The following is a 27,159-nucleotide window of genomic DNA, read 5'->3' as shown; positions in this document are numbered from 1 at the left end:
CTAAATGTGTGACCAAAGGCAAATTTCTTAGTGTTTTTGAGTCTTAGTTTCCTCTAATTAAAAAAAAAAAATGACAATAGGGGCACCTGGGTGGCTCAGTCGCTTAAGCGTCTGACTCTTGATTTAAGCTCAGGTCGTGATCTCACGATTTTGTGAGCTCAAGCCCCACATCGGGCTCTGTGCACAGAGCCTGCTTGAGATTCTCCCTCTCTCCCTCTCTCTCTGCCCCTCCCCCCTGCTCACACTCTGTTTCTATCAAAATTATAAATAATAAATAAAATTTAGAAAAATATTTTTTGTGTTTATTTATTTTTGAGACAGAGAGAAACAGAGCATGAGTGGGGAGGGGCAGGGAGAGAGAGAGAGAGAGACAGAATCGGAAGTAGGCTCCAGGCTCTGAGCTGTCAGCACAGAGCCCGACACGGGGCTCGAACCCACGAACCGGGAGATCATGCCCTGAGCTGAAGTTGGACGCTTAACTGACTGAGCCACCCAGGCGCCCCGAAAAATATTTTTTTAAATGACAAATGACAAATGACACCTGCCTCAGAGGGCTGTTTTGACCATTTGGTGCCTTAAGGCATTTAAAGCATCTAGACAAGAACTTTGCATGTAAGTATGGGTAGTGATAGCAGTAATGTGCTGATGTTGCCTGAACTGCCCTTTCCCCCCCTGTGCTAACTCGTGCCATCTCCTCCAAGAAAACTAACCTAATGACCTCAGTTGAAACCAGTTATTTCTTTTCTCTACATCCCCATGGTACCTATTCACACCCTCATTCTGGCCCATGTTTTGTACTAGTGCTAATAACAAGTTGTCCTTTAAGCAGAGGTTCTTAATATTATCAGCACATTAAAATCATCTGGGATCTTTAAGCGTCCTGATTCAAGCCCTACCAGATAAATGAGCATCTCTACCAGTTAAATGACCAGTTTAAATGAGCATCTCTAGGAGTGAGATCCAGACAGCAGCATTTGCTAAAGCTCTACAGGTGGTTCTAATGTGCAGCCCAGGTTAAGAACCATGCCTTAGAAGAAGACTCAGAAAACTCCGGCCCACACACGAACTCTCGCCCACTGCCTAGTTTTGTAAATAAAATTCTATTGGCCCATTTATGTGTTTTCTGTGACTAATTTCACACTACAGTGGCAGAGTTGAGTAGTTGTAACAGATACTATCTGGCCCTCAAAGTCTAAATCATTCACTCTCTGAATCATTACAGAAAGTTTGTTGACCCCGTCTTAGAAAATAATCTGAGTATAGGGACCGTGTCTTATTTATCTTTGCCTTTTCTGAACATGACTAACACAATGTTTTGCCCATCGTTGCTTACTGGTTGTCCAAAGAGTGGATAGAAATGAGGTGGAAGGCCCTGTCCTCCAAATTCAAATCTCAAGTTTATTTTTACAGTAGTGCTGACATCAGCCAGTATTTTGACACACGTGACTTTCAGTCTCCTTGTCGGTTGGGAGAAGTTGACCTAGAGAGAGCACTGGAGACAGAAAGCTATGAAAGCTACCTTGCCTTGCTCCCTGCATCAATTCCTAGAGCACAGCGCTGGCCTCATCACTGCCATCTCCTTTTACGATCTCTAATTGGTTTCCAACTCTCCCAAGTTCCTCCAGTTGGAGAAACACTTGAATTGTTTGACTTTTGGAGATCTCTTCAAGATTTCTCTTATAGGTCATGTTGTAGTTTAATTATTTACGTCACAGTGGTTAAAAACTGAGGCTGGCGGGGGGGATGCCCGGGCGGCTCAGTCGGTTGAGCGTCTGACTTCGGCTCAGGTCATGATCTTACAGTTCGTGGGTTCGAGCCCCACACCAGGCTTGCTGCTGTCAGCCTAGAGCCCACTTCAGATCTTCTGTCCCTCTCTCTCTGCCCCTCCCCCCTTTGTTCTCTCTCTCCCTCTCTCTCTCTCAAAAAATAAATAAACATTTAAAAACAATTGAGGCTGTGGTGGAGTCAGGCAAATCCAGGTGGGAATCTTGGTTGTGTGACCCTGGTCTCACTACTTACTGGCTTTAAATCTGTTTCTGATTCTGCTAAATGGGCATAGTAGTGCGTACCTTATAGGGTTCTTGGGGTAAATGAGATAAATGCCTAGAAAACACTGAGTCCTGGGTAAACAGTAAGCACTCAGTTAAAGGCCACTCTGACCTTCTTCATTATACCTATCATCACCACCAAAGGTCTCATCTACTCTGCCATGTTATAAGCCCCTTAAAGGCAGGGGCCTTGTCGTAGCCATTTCTGCCTCCCTGTCATGCCCGGCACATAGTGGGATCTCAGTATGCATTAATTGCCTGAATGGTATCTGGTCACCCCAAATAAAGCTCATGACAAGGATGCAGATATCAGGCTCCACTTTACCTCTCACTTTCCAATGCCTGCATCCCTAGGCATCTGGGTGTTAATCAAGGCCATATATCAAAAATAGGCACTGACATATGTGGTAATTCTACCAGCCTCGGGGCCGTCAAAAATTAATTTGTCCACATTCTCCAAATGAACAGTACCTTTATTAAAATTCCCACCTGTGACAAATACATAGTGCATTAATTTTTCCTGGGGAAAAGAACTGCTGCTGAGGTGGTATTTCCAAAACAGTTGTCTCAACAAGTCCAAATTATTAAGATAGTGCTTAGATGCAAATCTAGAGAACATATAAAAGGCCAAGCCCTCAGTGTTTGATAGGAAAAAATATATAGAAAAGGCATTCAAAGGCTGGCAACCATTTTTCCAGCTTCAACACTGAATTGGGCTCAGGGACTGCTATGTTAGCCTGGGAATAATGCCCTGTGATTTGGAAATGTAATTGTTTGTATTAATAAAATGATACTGGACAGAAGCTGCCAGGCCAGCATGTCTGGACTTGGCCACTTCCCTTGATTTTCTTAACACTGTCCTCAGGAGACTAAATGGGCTAGACACCTCAGCCAGGGAGAGATCACTGTGGGTCCGCATAGAAACCCTTGTCTGTTCCATAGCAATCAGCCCAAGAGTAAAGGTCAGGTCTCTGAGTACTCAAAGCCAATAACAAAATCCTCAGATGGGGAAGTTTACTTTCCCTAGATCCTGTTTCTTCTTTCTGTGCCCTTTGCCTGGCTACCACACCAATTCCACAGTGGGTGATATATTTATTTACACTCAGTCTTCAATTAATGACAAAGCTTATTGTAGGCTCTTCCCAGGGAGGGTTGCATTTATATAGAGGTTACTGGGTTCAGAATAAAGGATTGACACGCTACTAGTAGATAAATCTAAAGAGGTTCATGCCAAGAGAACTGAACACAGTTGTCCTGGGATCAAGCTCTACATCAGGCTCCACGCTGAGTGCGGAGCCTACTTGGGATTCTCTTTCTCCCTCCCTCTGCCCCTCCCCCGATCTCTCTCTCTCTCAGAATGAATATGCTTAAAAAATAAAGATAGAAGAAAATACTGACAACTAAAAGGGACAAATAAAACCTGGCCCAGAGTGGACCAAAAAAACAAAACAAAACAAAACAAAAAACCCATAGTTCAGATTTCAGCAGATTTCTCATCAGAAACCATGGAGGCCAGAAGGAAGCGACACAAGATTGTTAAAGTGCTGAAAGAAAAGATCAACCACAAGTTCCACACCCAGGAAAAATATCCTTCAGGAATCAAAAAAAATTCTTAGATGAAGGCAAACTAAGAACATTCGTTGCCAGCACACCTCCCTCAAAAGATGGCTGAAGAGGTTCTTGAAAAAGAAAGGAAATGATAAAAGAAAAAATCTTGAAACACCAATTAGGAAGAATGCTCATATCACACTGGATGGGAAAACAAACAAAAACAAACAGAAAAACCCACAATTTTTGAGTCCACAGTGAACAGGGAAACAGGGGGAGGGAAGAGTAGGCAGGAATGGAAGGTCCCCTTTATAGAACTGCTAGCTAATAACTGTAGAAGGTAAGGTAGAATAAGTCACCATGTTACATCCCCTGGTGTATTAACAAGCGCAAACATAGATGATCATTGGGAGCTAAAACCATCGGGTAAAAGTTTTTGGGAGCTGATAGTCCAAAGGTCTCAGGATAACACCATGCAATTAATTTTAACTATAAAGGAAACAAAGGTATTATTTACAATGTGGAGAGCTGGTGGACCACCCATATAACCATGGGATCAAACACAGCATCACCATTATAGGGACAAACCAACGTTGTAGGCCTACGTGATATGGTGGGAAGTTCACAGCATTACTTATGCAGTGTTTTTTTTCAAAATAGTAAATCTGAATATAATCAGGGAAACTACAAGTCAATTCCTCCATGTGGGATACTCTACACCATAGAACTGACTGGACTGTTTGACACTATTAATGTCAGGAAAACAAGCTAGCAACAAAAATAGCCAGCGACTATTCAAGATTGAAAGAAACTAAAGAGACTTCACAATGCAAATGTAAATGGAGGACCTTAACTCAATCCTGAATCATAAATAAAGCTGTAAAAGACAATTTTAGGAGAAATGAAATAGTTATGGACTAGACGGTAGATGGTACTATTGAATTAATGTTAAATTTCCTAAATGTCATGTAGAATAAATTTTTATTCTTAGGGGATGCCTGCTAAAGTATTTAGAGCTGAAGTGCCATGATATTTACAACTTTCACACACATAGAGAGGGAGGGAGGGGAGGAGGGATGAGAGAGAGAGAGAGGGAGAGAGAGAGAAAGAGAAAGCAAAGCTGGAAAATGTTTAAAATTGGCAAATCTATTAAAATGTATTGTTTCAATGGTGCAGAGGCAGGGATTGGAGTTACTTCAAGACAAGGATCACCAGGAGCTACCAGAATCCAAAAGCAGCAAAGAAAGATTCTTCCATAGAAGTGCTTGGCTCTTAAATGAACAAATCAGGAGACTATAGATGCTGGAGAGGATGTGGAGAAATGGGAACCCTCTTGCACTGTTGTTGGGAATGCAAATTGGTGCAGCCACTCTGGAAAACAGTGTGGAGGTTCCTCAAAAAATTAAAAGTAGACCTACCCTAGGACCCAGCAATAGCACTGCTGGGAATTTACCCAAGGGATACAGTAGTACTGATGCATAGGGGCACTTGTACCCCAATGTTTATAGCAGCACTCTCAACAATAGCCACCTTATGCCAGTCAGAGTGGCCAAAATGAACAAATCAGGAGACTATAGACGCTGGCGAGGATGTGGAGAAACGGGAACCCTCTTGCACTGTTGGTAGGAATGCAAACTGGTGCAGCCGCTCTGGAAAACAGTGTGGAGGTTCCTCAGAAAATTAAAAATAGACCTACCCTAGGACCCAGCAATAGCACTGCTAGGAATTTACCCAAGGGATACAGGAGTACTGATGCATAGGGGCACTTGTACCCCAATGTTTATAGCAGCACTCTCAACAATAGCCAAATTATGGAAAGAGCCTAAATGTCCATCAACTGATGAATGGATAAAGAAATTGTGGTTTATATACACAATGGAGTACTACGTGGCAATGAGAAAGAATGAAATATGGCCCTTTGTAGCAACGTGGATGGAACTGGAGAGTGTGATGCGAAGTGAAATAAGCCATACAGAGAAAGACAGATACCATATGGTTTCACTCTTCTGTGGATCCTGAGAAACTTAACAGAAACCCATTGGGGAGGGGAAGGAAAAAAAAAAGAGGTTAGAGTGGAAGAGAGCCAAAGCATAAGAGACTCTTAAAAACTGAGAACAAACTGAGGGTTGATGGGGGGTGGGAGGGAGGGGAGGGTGGGTGATGGGTATTGAGGAGGGCACCTTTTGGGATGAGCACTGGGTGTTGTATGGAAACCAATTTGGCAATAAACTTCATATATTGAAAAATAAATAAATAAAATAAAATAATATAAAATAAAATAAAATTTGGTAAATAAGTAAAAAAAAAAAAAAAGAAGAAGAAGAAGAAGTGCTTGGCTCTTGTCAACACCTTGATTTCAGGTTTTTGGCCTCCAGAACTGTGAGAGATTAGGTTTCTGTTGTTTTAAGACACCACATTTGTGGTAAGGTGTTGTAGCACCCTCAGGAAGCTAATATGAGGGTACATCAGGTTTCCACCATACTTTCTTTTAGGTTTTCTGTAGGTTTAATTTGTCAAAATAAAAAAAAAATTGAGGAAAAAACCACTGTGACAGGTTAAGAGAAACTATATAAGAAACAAAATGTGTTATATTTTAATGCCTTTAATGGCACTTCCTTCCACTTTTTAAGTTGTTTTATTTCTAGTTAGTTAACATACAGTGTAATAATAGTGTCAGGTGTACGATATAGGGATTCAATACTTCCGTACAATATCCGGTGCTCATCATGAGAAGTGCACTCCTTAATCGCCATCGCCTATTTCTCCCATTCCCCCCCACCTCCCTTCTTTCCTACTTTTTATTTATTTTTTTAAAGTTCATTTTATGGGGCGCCTGGGTGGCTCAGTCAGTTAAGCATCTGACTTCAGCTCAGGTCATGATGTCACAGTCCATGAGTTTGAGCCCCAGGTCGGGCTCTGTGCTGACAGCTCAGAGACTGAAGCCTCAGATTTTGCGTCTCCCTCTCTGTTTGTCCCTCCCCTAACCACGTTCTGTCTCTTTATCTCTCAAAAGTAAATAAACATTAAAAAAATGTATGTATTTATTTTGATGGGGGGAGGGGCAGAGAGAGAAGGAGAGAGAGAGAATCCCAAACAGGTTCCATACTGTCAGCACAGGTGCAGTCTCACAGTTTGTGAGATGGTGACCTGAGCCTAAATCAAGAGCTGGTGGCTCAGCCAGAGTCACCCAGGCTCCCCTCCTGCTTTTTAAACCAGAGGTTCCACATCCTCCTTTCACTCTGGTCTCCACAAATTGCACACCCAGCCCTGGTGTGGACCGAACTATGGTGTTAGGATGGACCTCCTTAAACCTCTCCGCTCCGTTGGTCGGTGTTGAGTAGCATAAGCCTGAATATGTGAGGGCGAGGGAATCCAGCAGGAAGAGGGCCAAGAGCTGCAGTGCCTGGGAACTGGGCAAGGCCTGACAAGTGACCTTGATGGCTTGTGAGAGTTTAAAACCAAATCAGATATACACTTGCATTGTTTTGTTTCCTGCTCATGTCTTCATATTTTAAGATTTTGAAGTCTTAAGACCTTGCCTTCCATTTCTTTGAGTCTCTCACAGCTGATGGCATTGTGCTAAGCATAGTCAGTTTTTTTTTTTATTTTTATTTTTTTTTTAAATTTTTTTTTTCAACGTTCATTTATTTTTGGGACAGAGAGAGACAGAGCATGAACGGGGGAGGGGCAGAGAGAGAGGGAGACACAGAATCGGAAACAGGCTCCAGGCTCCGAGCCATCAGCCCAGAGCCCGACGCGGGGCTCGAACTCACGGACCGCGAGATCGTGACCTGGCTGAAGTCGGACGCTTAACCGACTGCGCCACCCAGGCGCCCCCATAGTCAGTTTTTAATTACGACCTGAATTGGGGTTTGTGGTGGGCTAGAGGGAGAGTAGGGAATGTGGGAGACAGTAGAAGAAATTTGAGCACCTCTAACCTCGTCCTTTCTAGGTTGCCGAAACAAAACAAAAGCACATCTCTGAAATTGAGACCCATGTCATTTGAGGGATTAGGTAAAGAAAAAGAAGTAGAAATGCACCCTTGGTTGGAAAGGGGATAGACTGTTATGTTTAGTTCATCCATATGCAGCCTCCAAGCAAGCCACTTCTACAACAGTCCCAACGCATAAAAGAAGAATCAATGATACAGGATTGAGAATTTGACAAGAATAACTGATTCTGAATATAGAGTTAAATATCGTTTCTCATCCAAAGATATCTGTGCTGTTGTTTCCATCATGCGTTATATGGTTTAGGATCATGTGTATTCTAACAGACCCTTTTTATATATCTTTCAAATGTCTGTGATACTTTTTGCCATTTATTAATTTTTTTGTGGTTGTTTAACAAGTACTTCTATAACACTTATTATATGTCAGACACTCTTTTAAGTTTTTAAAAAATATTCATAATAACCTTATATAGAATAGGAAATTGGGGCACAGAGAGGTTAAGGAAATTGCAAAAGGTTATCCAGTTAGTGACACCTAGAGCAAGCGGAAGCTTACAATCCTTTTGGAAGGTGATTAGTCTGCACATGGTCAGTATCCATCCGGTAAGCCAAACAAAACTCATGAATCCAGTAGATCTACAAAGCTTTGCCTGGCATAGAAGCTGGGAGTTTCTGTATTAGAGGGTTAAAAGTGGTGCAGAGTGCTTAAGATTGCCTAATACCCTTGGGAGGGGGCAATGTAAGAAAATCCAACCCCCCCCCCCCCGTTACTAGGCATTGATTACTCAAATTGATATATTGGGCTAAAAATAGTATAGTTTCAGTAGGGAAAATCATTTTATCAGGATTCTGGGTTTCAAAACACAGAAAACTCTACCTAATGTGCCTCAATAAAAGATTTTATTAGTTTACATGGCTAAACACGCTCAGGCATAGCTAGATTCAGTGCTTCAAAAACCATCAAAAGGATTTGGTTTCTCTCTACCCCCTCAGTTCTGCTTCCTCAGGATGTCTCTATTCTTAAATTGGCTCTCCTCTCGTAGTCAGACATGGCTGTCAGCACAAATCCAGACTATACCTTTCTATATCCCATTCCAGCAGAAAACAAATTAATGAGAGGACTTGTCCAACATTTCCCAAAAAAGCCATAAAATTCACTCTGATTGGATAAGTTTAGGATACAAGCCCACACCTGGAATAGTCACAGTTACCAGGCAAATGCTGTGTGACCGTTGATTTAGGCCCGGGTCTTGGAGCTGGAGGTGGAATTTCATCCAGGAAGGTCGACTGAAGTGGGAAAGAAGTTGGATCTCTGTATGAAAATTAGGGTCCACTGGCAAAAGTAGAACACTTGCTGGGGAAGCAAATAGCAAACGGCCCCCCCAACCGCATCTGGCCGATGTCTTAGAGTTGTTTGATGCAGAAAGTATGCATGTTGATAAAAGGCACCAATGAAATTCATTTATTTAGACTACTCAAATCACCCTAAGCAAGCCTTTACAAACTCTCATTGTTTCATCATAAATATGGGATTAATTTAGAGGCAAGAAACAAAAAAACATAGGGATAAATAGGTCATCTGAAAGGAGAAATATAAACAGTGAGATGCCCCAAAGGCTGGTCTGATTTAATACTTCAATATATTGTGGATCAGGGGTCAGGACACTTTTTCTGTAAAGGACCAGATAGTAAGCATTTTTGGTCTGGCGGGCCATACATGTCCTAGCATGAAAGCACCCATGGACGACATTTAAATAAATGAGTTAGGCCGAATGCCAATAAAATTTTATTTTTAAAACCGGTAGTAGGCTGGATTTAGCCCACGGGTGGTAGTTTGTTGACTCCTGTTATAGATGGATAGTAATGTTCTATGTAGGAATATGGGCTCTGTTGTTAGATGTGTGTGTATTTGAGTCTGGCCTCTTAATTACCAGCTCTATATCCATGGATAATTTCCTTAACTACTCTAAACCTCAGTTTCCTCATGTGCAGAAGTAATAATAAGAGACATATGTGAGTCATTAAGAGAATGAAAAGAGAAAATGCACATAAATCAAAAAGCGTAATGCATGTATGTAGTAAGTAGTCAGTAAATGGTAGCTCTTTTTATTATTATTAGGAACGTCCATAAGGAAAAACTATAGGAAAACATTGTGAGAGAGAAGAGAGATGAGCTTCAGTGTTGTTTTAAGGATACACATTTATTAAAACATTCCAACTAAAGTTTTAGAGTAGTGGGGTTTGTATCATCAATACAACTCAGGAAAGCAAATTGCATCTTTCAGGGAAGGGTCTACAATGACTCTTCTCTCAAGATTCTGATGAAACTCAAAAATGCCCAGAATTACTGAATGCTATTTGTTTAAAAGGTTATTTATGTATTTTGAGAGAGAGAAAGAGACAGAGAGCAACCAGGGGAGGGGCAGAGAGAGACAGGGAGAGAAAGAATCCCAAGCAGGTTCCATGCTGTCAGCACAGAGCCCAACATGGGGCTCTAACTCACAAACAGAACCCATGAGATCATGACCTGAGCCAAAACCAATAGTCAGAGGCTTAACTGACTGAGCCACCCAGGTATATTTCCAGATGCCATTTTTAAAAGCATCAGTAATAAAAAAAATATTATCTTGTTCAAATTTATTTTGTGCCCACACCTGGAATTCTGCATACACTTGTAATGATTGTCCTTCACTAAAGACAGAGTAGAGTTAGAGAAAATTTGGAAAGGGCCTGCTGGATAAATTACTGGTTTACGTGGGTGGACACATGAGGGTCCACTACATTTAAATTGAATTTATAACACTGACTTTACAAAGGTGTGGTGAGCATTAAATGCCATAAATGGATATTTCATTTTTTAGTAATGTGAACTTGAGTATCATTTACAAATTAATGCACTCAGCACAGAGCCTGGCATAAAGTAGGCATTCACCAAGTATTAGTTGCCTTTCTTCAGATGTACACAAAGCTAGACTTTATGCCCAAAGGGATGAGTCTTCCATGCATAGGGAAAACTGAATTTCTATATGACTCTCCACTAGGTTACTATGAAGCAAATGGGATTGGTGGAATACAGTCACAACCTGCTTATCACTGAACTGGACCAATAAGAGAACTAGAACCATGTTAGATATGTACTAGAAATCAGTGTTCAGGAAGCAGTTTCAAGTAAACCCAAGAATCAAAGCCAAGACCAGGAAGTAATACCAAGAATTTAGTGCATAAATGCTCAAAGTTATAGTGGCAATCAATGACTATACAGCATGGTCTAGGTACCAAGATATTTCTACTGACTCTACTAAATGGTGTAACTCACTCTGGAACTTTTGTTTTTAAAATGTGCACAGTGAATCTTGCGTGGAGATGATACTGAGGACCCATGATGCTATACTCCCTTGAAGGCTTTTCCATTCTCTTGGCCAAGTGAGACCTGAAGCTCCATAGGGAGGCAATGAAACATACCCACCAATGTAGAAGGTTTTACAGATGTGACATAAGCTCCCAGAGCTCTTCCAAGGACGTGTGGTGTTAGATTTTTGCCAAGATGCTGGTATATCCTAAGCCGTCCATTTTGTTTAAAAAAAATGACTATTGTAGTTATAGGATAGATAGTGCTGGGTGGAAAAGATCTTCCAGAGTCCAGAAAGAGGTGATACCTCTTTTACCATCCTGGATAGAGGTAAAGGCAGTGACAGCAGGGGTCCTATGTGTTGCCATCTGGACAGAATAAAGATGGTGAGTGTTAGGACAATTATATACTCCTGCCTCTCCGTACATGCTTGTAAGGGGCTCATGTCTATAGTTATGTGTTAGGTCTTCATCCATGATGATATATTCTAATGGTTAGACTGAACCATGTATTATTGTAAGAAGCAATTACTTAATAGCAGGTATCGTGGTTCTGGGTGTGAGTGAAGGTAACTGCAGGAATTAAAAACCACAGGCATTTTGGAATTTTATTACAGCTGTAGACAAAATGAGAGAGATAAAGAGGAAGGATGATTGTTGATGTAAAGCTCCCAGGGAGAACAATCTTCAGTGGACTCAATACGGTTCACACTGTGGTGCTGACTTTGCAAAGTGAGAATCTTATTTTTTTTCCAATGTGCTCAGTAGTGATTAGGACCTGGAGGATTGATGCCATTAAAACCCACAAAAAAGATGATGTATAAGCCAAAACCAATTTATTTATTTATAATGAGAATTAACTGCTAAGTAGGCTATAATACTCATGTCAGCTGGCTAGCAAATTTTCTCCCCACAACAAAGTTTATATGGGAACATAATTACAATCATATTACTTCTTAGAGCATGGGGTCACAGCAAAGGGAGTTAGGTGGCAACCTTAATGGCTAATTACACAAATCGGAATGGCCTGATGCCTCCGCTCCACTGTACATAGACCTACGAAATCAGCTCTTGGTCGATATCCCCTCTCTTAGTCTAGAGAGATTACAGATGCCCTATGGTTCTTTAATCCCCCCCCTTTTCTAGACTCCCTGAAGACCATTCTCTTGTTAACCATTCTTTCTTCAGACTTATCATAAAATCATTAGATTTTATCTTGCTGGATGGCAATCATGTAGCAGATCTGCCTCCCTAAAACTACAATCTTGATTGGACCTGGGGGCTCCCCAAGCCTTTGTAGTTGCAGACTACATCTTTAAGTAGGTTATAGCTCATGTGTTCTCAGTAGATTTTAATTAGTTGCACTCTCAGAGAAGTTCACTTTGGTATAAGTTTGGGGGCAAACGTCTGTAGAACTCTATGCTAAATAAAGAGTTTATTCTAGTTGAAGTGAATGGTGCCATTATAACAAAATATTGAAGGGGTAAATAAAATGTTTGCTAGCTAGTAGACAGTAAAGCATTATCCCAGTATCTTATTCATATGCTCAGTATGCCTGTTGGATTGTATCACATAGAGCATAAGAATTTCTTGTCTGAGCATTCCTCAACAAGGGGCTTCTAGAAATTAGAGGTTTTATAGCCCAGAATTAATCTGTTCTGAGAGGCTCTGAAAACTGAAGATTTTTTGGAGAAGAAGGTGATGTCGCTGCAGAGGGAAGGTCCAAACAAGAAATAAGGTGATGCATCTTTGTGAGAGAGCACACAATGACAAATTGCATCCCTAATATAAAGAAAGATTGTGATGAAGCCAACTGAATGCTACCATCAGCATTCTGGGGCCATACTGGGGTCAGTAAGGAAAGTGACTGGAGGCTATTGGGTTAGTTCTTTATTACAGAACTGGTGGTGCTAGATCAGGATAACTCCAGGCAATTGCAAGACACTTAAAGTTCGAAAAGATCTATTTGTCAGAGGCTTTCATACAAGCCCAGTACCACATGCGAATTTCTTGGCACAACTGGTCTCCTTGTTATGAGAGCATATGGAGTAAGGTGGATGTATAGCAAACTGTTGATAAAGGAAACCTCTTGTGAATGCAAATAAGGATTGGCACGGTGGTTAGCGAGGCATTGATGGACAAAACGATCTATTTGTTAGTGCTACAGGATGAAAACAGTAAGGCCTTAGCTGGGTTTAAGTACTGTCAAAGTTAGTATCATTCTTCAGGAACAAGGCCAAAGTACAATGACGCTTCATATTCTGAGAGGTCTTGATGGTTGCTAGGAATTACTGATTTTTCTTCATGAAATCCATTATGGGGACATACATCAGCACCAAGAAGCAAGGAACAGAGGACTGATGATTACCAGCAAACATCAATTATCACTGCACATCCTTAACATTTTAGAAAATTGTGTCTCTCCAACATGGCACTACTTTTGTTCAGAAGCATTAGGAATCCATACACAGAGCAGCTGTGTGCTAAAACCACAACACTAGCAATCAAACCCTCACTTCTTCTTAAGTTTTATGTATGGATGGTGTTAATATATTTGCCCCAGGATTTTTCAGATGGGATGGTTCAGAGAATTGTCTACCATTAATTGCTTTTCAAGATTCTCAACTAGATGAGGCTCCCCAGAGGTGGTCCATAAGGGTATAGAACTCAACATTTGGGCAGTGATCCCAAATGGTGACCACACTAAGGCCTATGGAGTCAGAAACTACTACAGGGTCTGACTCTATGTCTTTAGTGGAGATTTATTTAGCTAGGTTCCCTTACCTGCCAGGTATAATAGACATAGTAATTATGATAAGACTCCTTCCCCAACTCTCACTAAATATTTGCCAGAGGTCATTATCCTAGATCATTTTGACTTGGCTATTAGACATACTATAACCTAAAAAAGGTTATTGAGGAAGAGGGGAGGAATCTGGAATTAATAGGGCCTTACTAAAACATGTACCTGCCTGAAAGGCTAGTTCTCAAGGAAGTGGACCAACAGTTCCAATCAGAGTGTTCAAAAGGCCATGCCATCTGTTTAGTCAATAGCCAAGAGATCCAGTTTTTTGGGTAAGCAGAAGTCTTTAAATGGCAACAAAATACATAGCTGTATTGAAAGGGAGTAGAGCTGTGTTTCCATAAGGGTTGGTTTGTGTTGAAGCTGGCCTCTCTTCAATAGGTGGAGCAGGTTCCAGCCTCCAGTAGAAAAATGTTGGTAGGATATGGGATGTAATTAGGAATTCAACCGAAGGTCTTAAACCAACAGGGAACTAGAATATAGACCAATGAGGGTGAAGGTGAAAGTCTTGGGCCTAATCTTAGTCCCAGAAGACTTAGGCCAACAAACTCAACCCAGATCTCATTCACTGGAGGGAATGGAGTTCCCAGGGTACTTCCAGGGATATTTTCATTGGCTTAGACTGGCCAGTTTTGCCTACAGAGTTTCAGTACTCTTGGGTTATTGGTTCCAAATGCAGAGAGTGCCTGCGAATTGTTTTCATCATTGTTGGGTTTGGTTTGGTCTGGTGATGGGTCACCAAATGAACAAGATCTGATTATTTAAACTCCCAGAATCACATAAGTTCATGACTGTCTATGAAGTGGTATCACAGTTCCCCACCTGTATTTGAAATGTTAATGCGGGATATAAATTAATAAGGCTGGAGGTGAGAGGGATATAAGTTTACAAAGTGACCTGCCTGGGCTCTCTTACTGGCGAGTTGGGTTATTTATCCTTGCTGGGGCCCGAGAACGTTTGGCAAGGCAATCTCTTGTGAAGTGACCAGCCTGGCTGCAGTAGAGGCACAGCTGAGCTTCTTGCTGGCGGGCTCGTTTGGCTGGGGTGAGAGGTGGCTGGCTTCCACGCAACTGTATAGGCTCTTCCTTGGCTGATACATCTGTGGGGCTGGAAAAGGGTTGGTGTTGGATCAGGGAAGCCAACACTGGGAGCTGCGTCTCTGACTGTAGGAGCTCTGGCCTGTCACTACGTTTCTTGTCCAACTGAATACACTGAGTGATCAGGTCTGGAAGATTGTCCATCATATCTGTGTCACTCACTTCATCCTGGATGGGGTCAGCTAGTCCCTCTTGGAAGTGGTCACTCTGATTGGTTTCATTACAGCTCAGATTTTGAGCAAGGAGATTGAAAGTAGAAGCATTCTGCTGAGAGGAGTTGTCCTCTTTGTTCATGGGGTCTGTTTCCTGTTTTGTAGGCTCACCAAATGATTGCTGGAACTCAAAAACAAACTTTTCATATTGTTTCAGCAAAGTGCTCTGGTTAGGCCCAGATATGACTCCACAACTTTCCATCTGCTGAGCTAGGTAGTTTAAAAAGAACTTGACTTGGACATCATCTGCAGGATTGGGGATCTTGACAGTCGTCAAGAGATTGTCAGGGTCACCATGAAACTGAGAGAGATGCTCAAGTGAGCAGGGTACAGACATCAACGGGGTGGCCAGGGCAGGCATGATTTGGCCCCTCAGTTCAGGGTTCTCTTCTGTCAGATGCTGTATTTGTGGCTGCAGAAACAGATTTTCTTCCTGAAGAGAGGAATGCTCTACCTGCAAGCTAGGTGGTGTTTCTGTGTACTTCTCCATTGTATCTTCTGGAATCAAGTGAGACTAAGGAGAACTGAGTGCCAGTATTTGAAACCAATGGGCAGACAGTAGGGTTTCCTCTGTTATCAGAAAGATAGTATCAGAAGCAAGTAGCCAAAACTGCTGGCTATGAAGCAGTCACAAGGGGACACTGAGAGCTGAACTGGAGAGACGCCAAAATTGTTGTCCACTACTCAATGTTGTCTCTTCTCACGGAGAATGTCAATGTTCTGCACATTCAGAAGTGACAAATTACCTTAAGACACATAGAGGATTTGGAATTAGGAAGACGAATACAAAAGTCACAGTAGATGTCTCTCCCCACCCACCCCTTGTATACAATATAGGGTAAATTTGCCCTCAAACTAAGCCTTTGATTCTCAAGTACCTCTTTTTTATCAGCGAATCAAAGAATTTTACAACCCAAAGTGATCTTAGAGGTTATCCAGGGCAAACTCAGAATTTCATGAATGAGAAAACAGAGACCCAGAAAGGTAAAGATGTTTACCCAAGGTCACACAAGTACATAATATCAGAGCTGCATGCTCATCAGTACTGCTGTGTGAAACAGCACTTCCTCCAGGACCACAAATGTGTTCATTTGTACAAGCTACTTGGGCATGATGAGGGCTCGTGCCCCTTGCTATATAAAATGTGATCTGGAAACCAGTACCATAAGCATCACCAGGGAGACCGTTAGAAATGCAGGCTCTTAGGCCCCACCCCAGACCTACTGAATTAGTATTCCACTTAAACCGATTTGCCAGGTGATTCAAATGTGCATTGAAATTTGAGAGAAAAGCTTCTCTAGAGAGGATTTAGTCCTGATTGGAATAATCACTGGTTGGACTTGAACCTCAACGCCCCAATCCTGCATTGCTGTGGCGATCTGATTGCTGCAGTGGCAGTTAATCCATATTTTTCTAGATTCCTAGTCCTTATCTAAGGTCACATTTGGTTGTCATGGAGATGATTAAGCCGCCACAGGCAAGATGAAGAGGTGAAGTTGGAAACTTAGTAAACAAGAACAGAGTATTCATAGAAGTATAAAGATCAAAATGTTTAGCAGTTATCCTTGCATTGATAATAAGAATAAAGCAACCCATTAAAGTTAAAAACTAACCCCAAACATATGGCATATCAGTTGAACTATTGTGCAGCATAATTCCTCTCACGGTCCTTCCCTTGTGTAGCACACCATTTAATTGTATCAAAATCGGCCACTAGAGGGCAAAAATGTGCATCCTTGAATGTAAAACTTGATTCTTTAGGTTTGATGGCTTCTCCTCTCTCGATCTATGGAAGAGATTATTGGAAGACTGAAATTGTGTAAGATTGGTGGCCAGAAACTTAAACAAAGACTAGCATTAATCAGTTGGATGACACAGAAGAACTCATTTGGGTCTCCATTTCCTCTTTCATCTAATGAGGATGACTATCTTGTCTATTTCAGAAGGGTGTGGTGAATATCAATGAGACAGTAGATAGGTACTCTGAGTGGCAGAGAGAAAGAGAGAGACAGAGAGAGACAGAGACAGATGCTCCCCCAATTTTTTTCAATGCAGGTAACAATACCGTTGGTGAGGCTCTTCCTTTATCGCATATTGCAAAAGTAGGGAGATACTGTCATATTCTTTCCTTCTTTCTTTCCATAACTCACCAATCTAGTCTTTCTATTTTCCAGGTGCCCATCCATGAGTTTATTGCTGCCAGTCTAGCTAGGTGTCAATTGAAAGGTAAGATGTTAGTTAATTAATTAATGAGGGTTAATGATTGGCCTTTCTCAAGGCATTCCCTTTTTCCTCAAATTTTAATGTGCATAAGAATCAACTTGGTCTTAATCCCCAACAATTCCTATTCGATGGTCTTCTATTCAATAGGTCTGGGGTAGGTACCAGGAATCTGTACTTTAACAAGCTGCCCAGAGGATTTCTGGTGTTGGTAGTCCCTGTGAGAAAAGCCACCCAGATGAACCTCAAGGAATAAATCCATATTATAGCATCATAGAAGAGTAAGAATGGAGAGAGGACACATTTGGAAGTAGGAGGCATTCAAATGACATAGAATAGGTGGTAACCTACTGTACTTCTGCATAAAGCCCATAGAGCTCACACTGTTCTTTACAACTGTTCCTCTCTCTCAGACAGTAGACTACAAGAGTTTAGCATGTAGGTTCTAGAGTTAGACTGACCTGGGTCCAAATCCTGGCTTGGCCAAAAGTTGCGTGACTCTGGAACGTTATTTAACCTCTCTGAGAATCCATTTCCAAACTTTAAAATGGAGGTGATTTTGGGGCACCTGGGTGGCTCAGTCGGTTAAGCGGCCGACTTCGGCTCAGGTCATGATCTCGCGGTCCGTGAGTTCGAGCCCCGCGTTGGGCTCTGTGCTGACAGCTCAGAGCCTGGAGCCTGTTTCAGATTCTGTGTCTCCCTCTCTCTGACCCTCCCCTGTTCATGCTCTGTCTCTCTCTGTCTCAAAAATAAATAAACGTTAAAAAAAATTAAAAAACTAAAATAAAATGGAGGTGATTTTAATACCTTCCTCATAGTGTTGTAAGTATTAAATGAGATGAAAAGAGATAAGCACAGCTTCGTGCAGATGGCACGGGCTTCATAAATGTTAGCTATCATTTTTCTAGGTCCGCAGTCTGTTATCTGTGTTTTAGAATTTAATTTTTTTTGAATTTTTGAAAGGTAACACGGAATATGTACTGCTTATTATATAACACTCCCAGTTGTATCTGGGAAAACATCCTGTAATTAGGCAATTAACATTTCTGCAGGAAAATAAATGTCTAAATAGTCATACTAAAAGAGATCAAGACTAGGTTTATGTCAGTTTAGGTCAGATTTGACACTAAATTAATGAAAAAATATCTTCCATTTTACAGAGCTTTTTGATTTCAGAATTGAAGATAAGGGATATGGCTCTCTCTACCAAGCTCCCCTGTTGGTTGGAAAGTATGACTAACTTCTCTGTTCCTGCTTTCTGCCCTTTCCTTTGACCCTCAGCAGTTCCAGACTATCTGTCGAGGTCTCCTGTTTCTTTACAGAAGTATGTATTCAAGGTGGCAGAGCATTAATTTTTCTAATCATGTAACATTGGTGAAACACTTGCTAAAATTGTAAGCATTTGCCCAATGCAAATTATACAACGGCGCTGTTGTCAATGGCAATTGCTTAATCCCTCTAAGAAAATCTATCTTGTCTTATCATTTTGGAAATTGCTCTCCTTTTAGAGGTCAGTGGCCTTCTATTAGATTGTCCCAGCAGATCATGGGGTAAAGCATGCCAGTCTGGAGATAAAGCAGACTGAGCTGGGACCTCAAATGCACAGATTTCAGAAATCAGACTAGTGAGCCTGGACCAGATCCGACACAAAACTGCATACGTTTAAGCTTTTACTTGATTGGTATGTATTTCACCTACAAAAACAACAACACAAAAATAGGTCTAGTAAACTTCTACAGGCAGGCCATTTTGGTGTTTGTGTTCCATTTGGCTCAAAGACACGGTTGACAGTTTCCCTGCCTATGAAACTATCCGTACTGGAGTCCCTTGAAACTCCATTTGGAGAAGAGCCTGAAGTACCTTGCTGCTTATAATAGAGCATTGTGACCTTACAATACCTTATTTTCAAGCTGTTCTACCCAACACTTTGGAGAAGTTTTGACCTATTGCCATGCAACTACCCAGAGCACTTGCATTTTTACCCTTGAACTCCAGACTTTATAAGTAAGGGAACTTGTGGCCATGAGAGCTAAACTGAGACATAAACAATCCTCAAGAGGTAACCACAGGGACATACTGTTTAGACTTGTCTGGAGACTTGGATGTGACCCTAGCTCTGCCACCATCTAGACTGACAACCTTGGGCAAGTTGCTTCCTCTCTCTGGGCCAGTTCCTGTATCTGTACAATGAAGGAATTGGGTTTCTCAAATTTTATCACACGTAAGAAATTCTGATTCAGAAGAGTTAAGAAGAGACCCAGAAATCTGAATTTTCGATAGGCACTTCAAATGATTCTGTGGTAAGAGGTCTTCAGATTTTACCTTGGGAATCTTGGGTGACTGACCACACAGAGCTCTGACATTTGTCAGAGGTTCTCAAGTTTCAGGGTACATAAAAATCTCTTGGGGGTTTAACATGCAGCTTCTTGGGCTTCACCCCTAGACAGTGTAATTAAGTGGGTCTGGGATGGGACCAGATAATCTGCATTTTAATCAAGCTCCACAGATGATGCTGATGCAGAAGTTTCTCTGGTAACACTTGAGAAACCCTAGGTTTAATACTCTCAAAAGATCCTTTCTGCTTGAGCACTATCTACACTTTTGAAGGTAGAAAATATTTGGCTGCAAAAGTGGCCCCTGAGGTGTGTGATATGTGGATTGCTTCCTTCCAAGGCTCTGCCTGAGTCTGTATGGTCGCATGCAAACAGTGGGCTAGTGCAGGGCTGGCTCGGGCAAGGTGAAAAGTACCTGGCTTGGGGGCAAGAGAGAGGGTCACAATTGAGCTGACCTTGCTCTCAGTCTCTATGGTTCCTGCTGGGAGGTTTGTAATGCTCTGCTCTGCCTGTGGGGGGCGGGGCAGAAAAGCCATCCACGTATCCCCATATTAGAGAGAGGGCAGCAGCCCAGCTGGGGTCAATCTGGCCATTGCTATGACTCAGACCTCATACCTTCCTTTAACCTTCAACCTTTCTTCTGGCTCTGCTGGACCCACGGCCTAGCTGCTTATGAAATTACACATGTCATGAACGCTCCCTACAAGGATCCCCTGTTAGTTTCCCAGTTTTCCTTTCTAATGGGCATAACTCCCTTAAGGAGCCACACTTGCTCCAGCAGCCTTCCAGCTCCATGAGCCTATTTAACATTCCTCCTAAGATCATGTTTCCCTGTCTCCTCCTTCCCCCGCCTACTCCGCTTTGCCTACTGTCCCTGCTGGCAGCCATAACACAGGGCTGAATGTCCCTGTTTAGTCACCGGCCAGAACTCTAACTGATTGTCCAAGCAGTGCATGACCCATTTGCACCATTCATTTCTCTCAGTGCAGCAGAGAAGAAGACGTAGAAGGAACGGGTGAGTTTTTTTATATGAAGGAAAAGACCTGGAGGCTGGTGGAGGGCAAGATGAGCCACTGGGCAGGTATCATAACACTGTCACAGAGTATTATAAATAGTTATCAAAATATAAAAGAGCATTACATGGAGTCACAAACCCCAAAGAGAGACTCCATTTTGCCTCTTTATTGTACTTGCCTGTTTAATTCGGCCCCTGAGTGGTACTGACATTATACGGGTGGTGAAATGATGACTTCAGTGGAAGTAGGAGGTTTGCAAACTCCTGAAGATCAAGTGCGCTTAGAACTTACAGCTCACAAGAGATGTTACAACATATGGCAGATAACCTCTACAGCAGGACTGGCTCTGAGTCTCATTCAAACCTTCATGGTGGGCCCCTGACATACCGGGAATGCAGAGGTTTTGCATTTGTACTTGATAGGAATGGAAAGGACAAGTTGTTTGTATCCAGTCGTACCGGACATTGTGTGGGTATTTGCGGTAATAATACGTGTCGTTTCTTCAGTGCCTAATTTATGTCAGCTTATAGACTCTAATTGGTACTAGCCGTCTGGAGCCTTATTTAAAAGTGTCCTGGACCTGGGGCCGGGCTCACTGGTAGAATGCCGTAAAGCACTGCCAGTGTTCGCCACAGACAATGGAGGAATAAATGCAACATGCTGAACAGGTATTTGCCATCTCTCTACCAGACCACGTAATCCTCACAGCAGTCTTGTGAAGTAGGTATAATGATTTGCGTTTTACACATAAGGAAATGAAGCCCCTACTTCCACTTCTAAACATGTGATCCTGCTCACTTCTGCTTTCAAGCTCTCTCCCCTCACCGGAAAGCCAATTACTTTCTTCTTCCTCTGCCCAGCTCGCATTCAGCCTCCTTGATGCGGCTTCCTCTCACTACCCGGGCCCTTATTAATACCTCCCTTCCCTGAGCTGCGGAAGGACACATTGTTTGAGCCCTCCAGGAAGAAGTCTCTTTCCAGTGAACCCCCATACACTTTGCACAGGGCTGGGCCCGCGAGCCTTATATAAATCTGTGTTCATAGGTGGGGCTAGGAGAAAGACAAAAGAATCTCTACGAGTAGTCTGACATGAAATTAGGATAAGAAAAGTAAGATCGAATCGAGTCATGAAAATCTTGTCAAAACAAGAGGAGGCTGAATAAGCAAGCAGGGGCATCGAGTCTCAGTTGAAGTGGTCTGGACTTGAGAGAAGGGCCAGCAGGCCTTGCTATCACGAGTTCTTAGCTTTTCATTCCCCTGTTTTCCCGTCTTCCTTAAGCCCCATACATGTGGTAATCTTGTTATTTTGCAATCAAAAATAAATGATGGGGCCTGATAAAGACTTCTCTGCTACTTCTAGGTTCAAGAAAGCAGTCTGAGGTGAAATAGGTAATGGGCATTAAGGAGGGCGCTTGTTGTGATGAGCGCTGGGTGATGTATAGAATTGTTGAATCACTGTATTGTACACCTGAAACTAATATAACACTTTATTCTAACTGTGCTGGAATTAAAATAAAACATGGACAAGTGTTCAGGATGGTTTGGATTATTAAATATCACAGCTGTCACATAATGTAGGAATTAAGCTACTGTTGAAGCTCTGAAACTGAAATTCAGCAAGTATGTAATTATTGTATTTTATATTTTATTTTGCTAAATATATATAACATAAAAGTTAAAAAAAATAAAGCAGTCTGAGAGGATGTTTTGCATAACTGAATGTGCACCTTGCTATGTTTTACAAGAACAATGTGATAAAACATTTTAAATTGGGACAATCTCAATAAAGCTGGGTTGAGCTGTTATCATACCCATCTAAGCACCATCTAATCAATATGTGAAGATATTAAAAGAGCAACCAAAAAGGAATTATTAGCTTCCCAGTCCCATTGAGCTTCACTCTCTATGTGTACAAAGATTCAAATATCTTAAAAAACACTTTACATTCATTATTTCATTCAATATTGACTGCAATTCTGCCATTTTCCAGGTCAGAAAACCAAGGCACTAAGATACTAAGTTAAATCAAGGGGCAAGGAGGAAATGGGATACATGTATAACTGTCTCCGAAAGACTCTCATGTAGAATACTTATCCTCAAGGACAAGGAAGGAGCTAACTGAAAATGCACTTGGGAGGGTGGGGGTGGAGATGGGATGAGTGTCTCCATAAAGTAACTTATGAGTTCCACATCATTGGAGGAATGTAAGCAGAGTTAGGATTACCACCTGCTGAGGAGTTAGAGTGGGGAGAATAAGATAAGAAGGCATCGTAAGGATGATCTAGTCCTTTCAAAGCTATAGATTCTATGACTTGCTTGAGGACACAGCTGAAATGTGGGCAATGACACTAAGAGTTGTTTGCAATCTAGAATCTGATCCTCAGATTCACAGTCAACCTGAACCTAACCCATCTTGCCTGTCTATCTGCAAGCTCCTATTCCTGGAGAGGACTCAGTGGCTAACGTATGGTAGGACTTGTTTATCAACTTGAGGGATTAGCTTGGTTTCTCTGTCCATTCCCAACGCCCCCGTCATTTCAAATAGTACATGCCGTTTGAGTAAACAATTAGGGGAAGAGTGGAAAAATTCTGATCTGCAGAACTCAAATAGTCATAAAATTAGCCCTTTAAATTTGAAATGAAAGGTCTTCTCCTGCATTCGTGCTCCCTGCTGTCTCTTTCATCTTTAATTCATTAAATGCAATTCACTTAGTGCTGAATACCACTTACAACTGATGAGCTGACAGAGTTTAGCCCACTTAGATTTAAACATTTTTTACATTTCCAGGTCCTTGTGGTGTGCATGCAACCTGCAGCCCTATTCAAGGTGCTTAATATAAGCAATTTAGTATATATCATGTTTTTCAATTACCAGAAGCCTCCTAATAGTCAATAGTTAGAGAAAAGTATCAACTTTAGAGATGAAGAATTTCAGTCTCAAGAAATGGAAAATGATTTGGGTCATGGTCATGTTTATGAGTCTTATTGCTAAGTTCCAATCCCAAACCCTAGTCAGGCTTTCTCTCCCTCCTAGCCTTGACGATGAGTAAACAAGAAATACAGGGATTATATAGTGCAGAGGCAACCTTTTAATGTCATTCAATAATCCATAACATCTAGGGGCACCTGGGTGGCTCAGTTAAGCATCCGACTTTAGCTAAGGTCATGATCTCACGGTTCGTGAGTTGAAGCCCCAAATCAGGCTCTGTGCTGACAGCTCAGAGCCTGAAGCCTGCTTCGGATTCTGTGTCTCCCTATCTCTCTGGCCCTCCCCTGCTCATGCTCTGTCTCTCAAGAATGAATAAACATTAAAAAAATAATAATAATTGGGAATATCCCACATATATGCAGAGAATTGTATGTGATCTAAGTATTCTCCTATCTCATTGTCATTTTGATAAACTATGAATTAGGCAAGGTGTGTATTTAACACCTCCTCCAACAGATAAGGAAAGAGTTGTCTAAGGACATACAACTGTTTAGTATTAGGTCTTGGACTAGAATCCTCAACTCTTGCTCATAACATTATGTCCTGAAAATAGATTGAACCAATAGAAAAAAATCATTCACTCTGGATTTAGACAAAATTTAGATTAAAATCCCAATCTGAATTCAAAGCCAAAGATGTGAGACCTTGGGCAAGTTACCTCTTTAAGCCTCAGTTTCCACATCTGTAAAACCTGTATTGCAATGTAGCTTGATGAGTTGTCTTGCATACAGCAGACATTGGTGATAGAAGCCACCCAATATCATATTTTCTGCAGACACTCCCCCTAGATGTTATGGATATAACATGGGTACCGAATATCCTTCTTACCAGTTCCAGTTCCCAACTGGGGATTCTGCGGAAGGTAATTCTACCCAAGTCTCTTGGTGTGGAACAAATGGCTTAAGCTAAAGCTAACTCACTTAACATATAACTTGCCTTAGTGTTTCTTCTTTGCAACACTCATATCACTTGTAATTAATTGTTATATGCCTGTTTTCCTTACTAGACTATGAGCTAATCAAGATAGGAATTAACTAATTTCATTTCTGTGTCCACAAGTGCTAACATATTTCCTTACATATAGAGGTGCTCAGTAACCCTTTGTTGGATTTATAATATCTGCCTATGACAGCCATAGTTAAAACTAGATATTAGCAAAGGTAGTCTTACTTTTCCCCACTCCCTATATATCATTTCTATTATTTTTCTCTGATGTGAGTGCAAAACCCAGCCCTGCTCCAGTGTATCTCAGCATGTTTTTGCTGAGATGCTTGAGTTAACCAGATAGAAATATAGACAAAGATTTATGTCTATGGGACTAATGCTCTGCAGGCAATACTTCAGTCCCAGTCCTGCACTTCAATGACCTTAGCCAGAGAACTGAGAAGACTGAGAGATCCTTGAGAATGTACTTTGCTTGGATGAATGGGTTGTTTAGTTTTTTAGAAGAGTTTCAGTTTAGCCTAGGCCCTAGGTCAAGACAATTATCTAGCAAACTTAGAAAGAAAACAGATGCAAAATAATCCAAACAGGAGTTGTTTAAAATATGATATTTTCAACCACTCTTATGTGAAGACAGGAGAATCACTTACCTCTCAGATGTTGGGCTCCAAGTGGAATCAGACTACAGTGGGACAGATCCTAGGGGATGGGAAAAGGAAAGTAAGAAGAGATGGGATTCTTTAGCATCCCAAACAGCATAAGCAACCTTAATTCTGTGCTCTTACTGTTAGAGTGCTCTGTTTTCACTGGCTGACACTCTCCAACCCTCTGACACTGGAACAGACACAGTCTGGTAAGTTTTGGACTCTGCCAGTTGAGAGCTGTGTGACCTTAGGCGTACTAATCTCTTTGAGCTTCATTTTCTTTCTTTCTTTCTTTCTTTCTTTCTTTCTTTCTTTCTTCTTTCTTTCTTTCGTTTTAGCTTCCTTTTCTTTATCATAAGATGGGGCCAATGATATCTACCACCATTGGCTATTCATTTATTCATATAATAAATCTTGACTGAATGTCTATTATATGCCAGACACTCCACTGTAGTAAGCCCATGTAGACATGGGGATTCAAGAATTACTAAAGTAAGGTATGCAAACTGCTTGTTGCAGTACCTGGCTCATAACAATGATTTAATCAATGACATCGATTGTTTTAAGAATATGAGTTAGAAGGGTTTGGCAGTTAACAGCCCAAGCTCTGGAGTCAGACCTGGGTTGTAGTTATAGTATGGAGTATTAGCTTCACGTATTAGGAGAACTTGGGCAAGTTTTTTAACCTCACATACTTAAATTTTCTCACCTGTAAAATAAGTAATAATGATCATAACTGTTTTATAAGCTTGGGAAGATCAAATAAACATGAATGTGAAACATCCATCAAGTCTTCTTCCCTCTCAAGACTAATAACTTGAGACCTAAACAAGTCTACTTGGATCAAAAATAAAAAGCCTTTCAAGGAGAGTGTCTCCTTAGCTGCCTGAAATTTGTCTAGAGCAAAAAGAAAAGTGAAAGGAAGAACTATTGTTAGAAGGGCTGACTTGGGAACACCCAAATATATAAATCAATTAATAACAAACATAAAGAAAGTCATTGATAATAATACCATAATAGTAGGGGACTTCAACATTCCACTTACAGCAATAGACAGGTCATCGGAGCAGAAAATCAACAAGGAAACAATGGCTTTGAATGACACACTGGACCAGATGGACTTAACAGATACATTCAGAACATTTCACCCTAAAGCAGCAGAATATACATTCTTCTTCAGTGCACATGGAACATTCTCCAGAATAGATCACATACAGGATCACAAATCAGCCCTAAATAGGTACAAAAAGATCAAGATCATACCATGAATGTTTTCAGAGCCCCATGCTATGAAACTTGAAATCAACCACAAGAAAAAATTTGGAAAGTCCTTAAATACATGGAAACTAAAGAACATCTTAATAAAGAATGAATGGGTTAACCAGGAAATTAAAGAAGAAATAAAAAATGAATGAAAGCCAATGAAAATGGAAACACCACAGTCCAAACTCTCTGGAGGCAGAAAAGGCAGTTCTAGGAGGAAAGTACATTGCAATCCAGGCCTATATTAAGAAGCAATAAGGGTCCCAAATACACAACCTAACTTTACACCCAAAGGAGCTAGAAAAGGAGCAGCAAATAAAGCCTAAAGCCAGCAAAAGAGGGTAAATAATAAAGATAAGAGCAGAAATAAATGATATAGAAACCAAAAAAGAAAAGAAAAGAAAAGAAAATACACACACACACACACACACACACACAGTAGAACGGATCAATGAAACTAAAAGCTGGTTTTTTGAAAGAATAAACAAAATTGATAACCCTCCTAGCCAGACTTATCAAAAAGAAAAGAGAAAGGACTCAAATAGACAAAATCGTGAATAAAAGAAGAGAGATCACAACCAACACTATGGAAATACAAACAATTTTAAGAGAATACTATGAAAAATTACATGCCAACAAACTGGGCAATCTGGAAGAAATGGAAAAATTCCTAGAAACTCACACTCTACCAAAACTGAAACAGGAAGAAACAGAAATTTTGAACAATCCAATAACCAGCAAGGA

General features: G+C 41.2%; 1 protein-coding gene across 1 annotated transcript; it reads right to left on the bottom strand.

Moving 5' to 3' along the window:
* Positions 1 to 11,710: 11,710 nt before the first annotated feature.
* RTL4 (retrotransposon Gag like 4) lies at positions 11,711 to 25,313 on the bottom strand. Its single transcript, XM_023249209.2, has 2 exons — positions 25,159 to 25,313; positions 11,711 to 15,754 (listed from the first exon to the last, which is right to left on the bottom strand). The coding sequence occupies exon 2, from the start codon at positions 15,496 to 15,498 to the stop codon at positions 14,611 to 14,613; it is 888 nt and encodes a 295-aa protein (XP_023104977.1). The 5' UTR covers positions 15,499 to 15,754; positions 25,159 to 25,313; the 3' UTR covers positions 11,711 to 14,610.
* Between the last annotated feature and the right edge of the window lie 1,846 nt (positions 25,314 to 27,159).

This window comes from Felis catus, chromosome X (genome assembly GCF_018350175.1).
Source record: "Felis catus isolate Fca126 chromosome X, F.catus_Fca126_mat1.0, whole genome shotgun sequence".
In the NCBI taxonomy this organism is placed as follows: Eukaryota; Metazoa; Chordata; class Mammalia; order Carnivora; family Felidae; genus Felis; species Felis catus.
The sequence above is the reverse complement of the archived record's forward strand: the minus strand, read 5'-3'. Positions and strand labels throughout refer to the sequence as shown.

Excerpts from the sequence above, each read along its gene's own strand:
- RTL4 (XM_023249209.2), bottom strand. The coding sequence starts at position 15,498 with ATGGAGAAGTACACAGAAACACCACCTAGCTTGCAGGTAGAGCATTCC.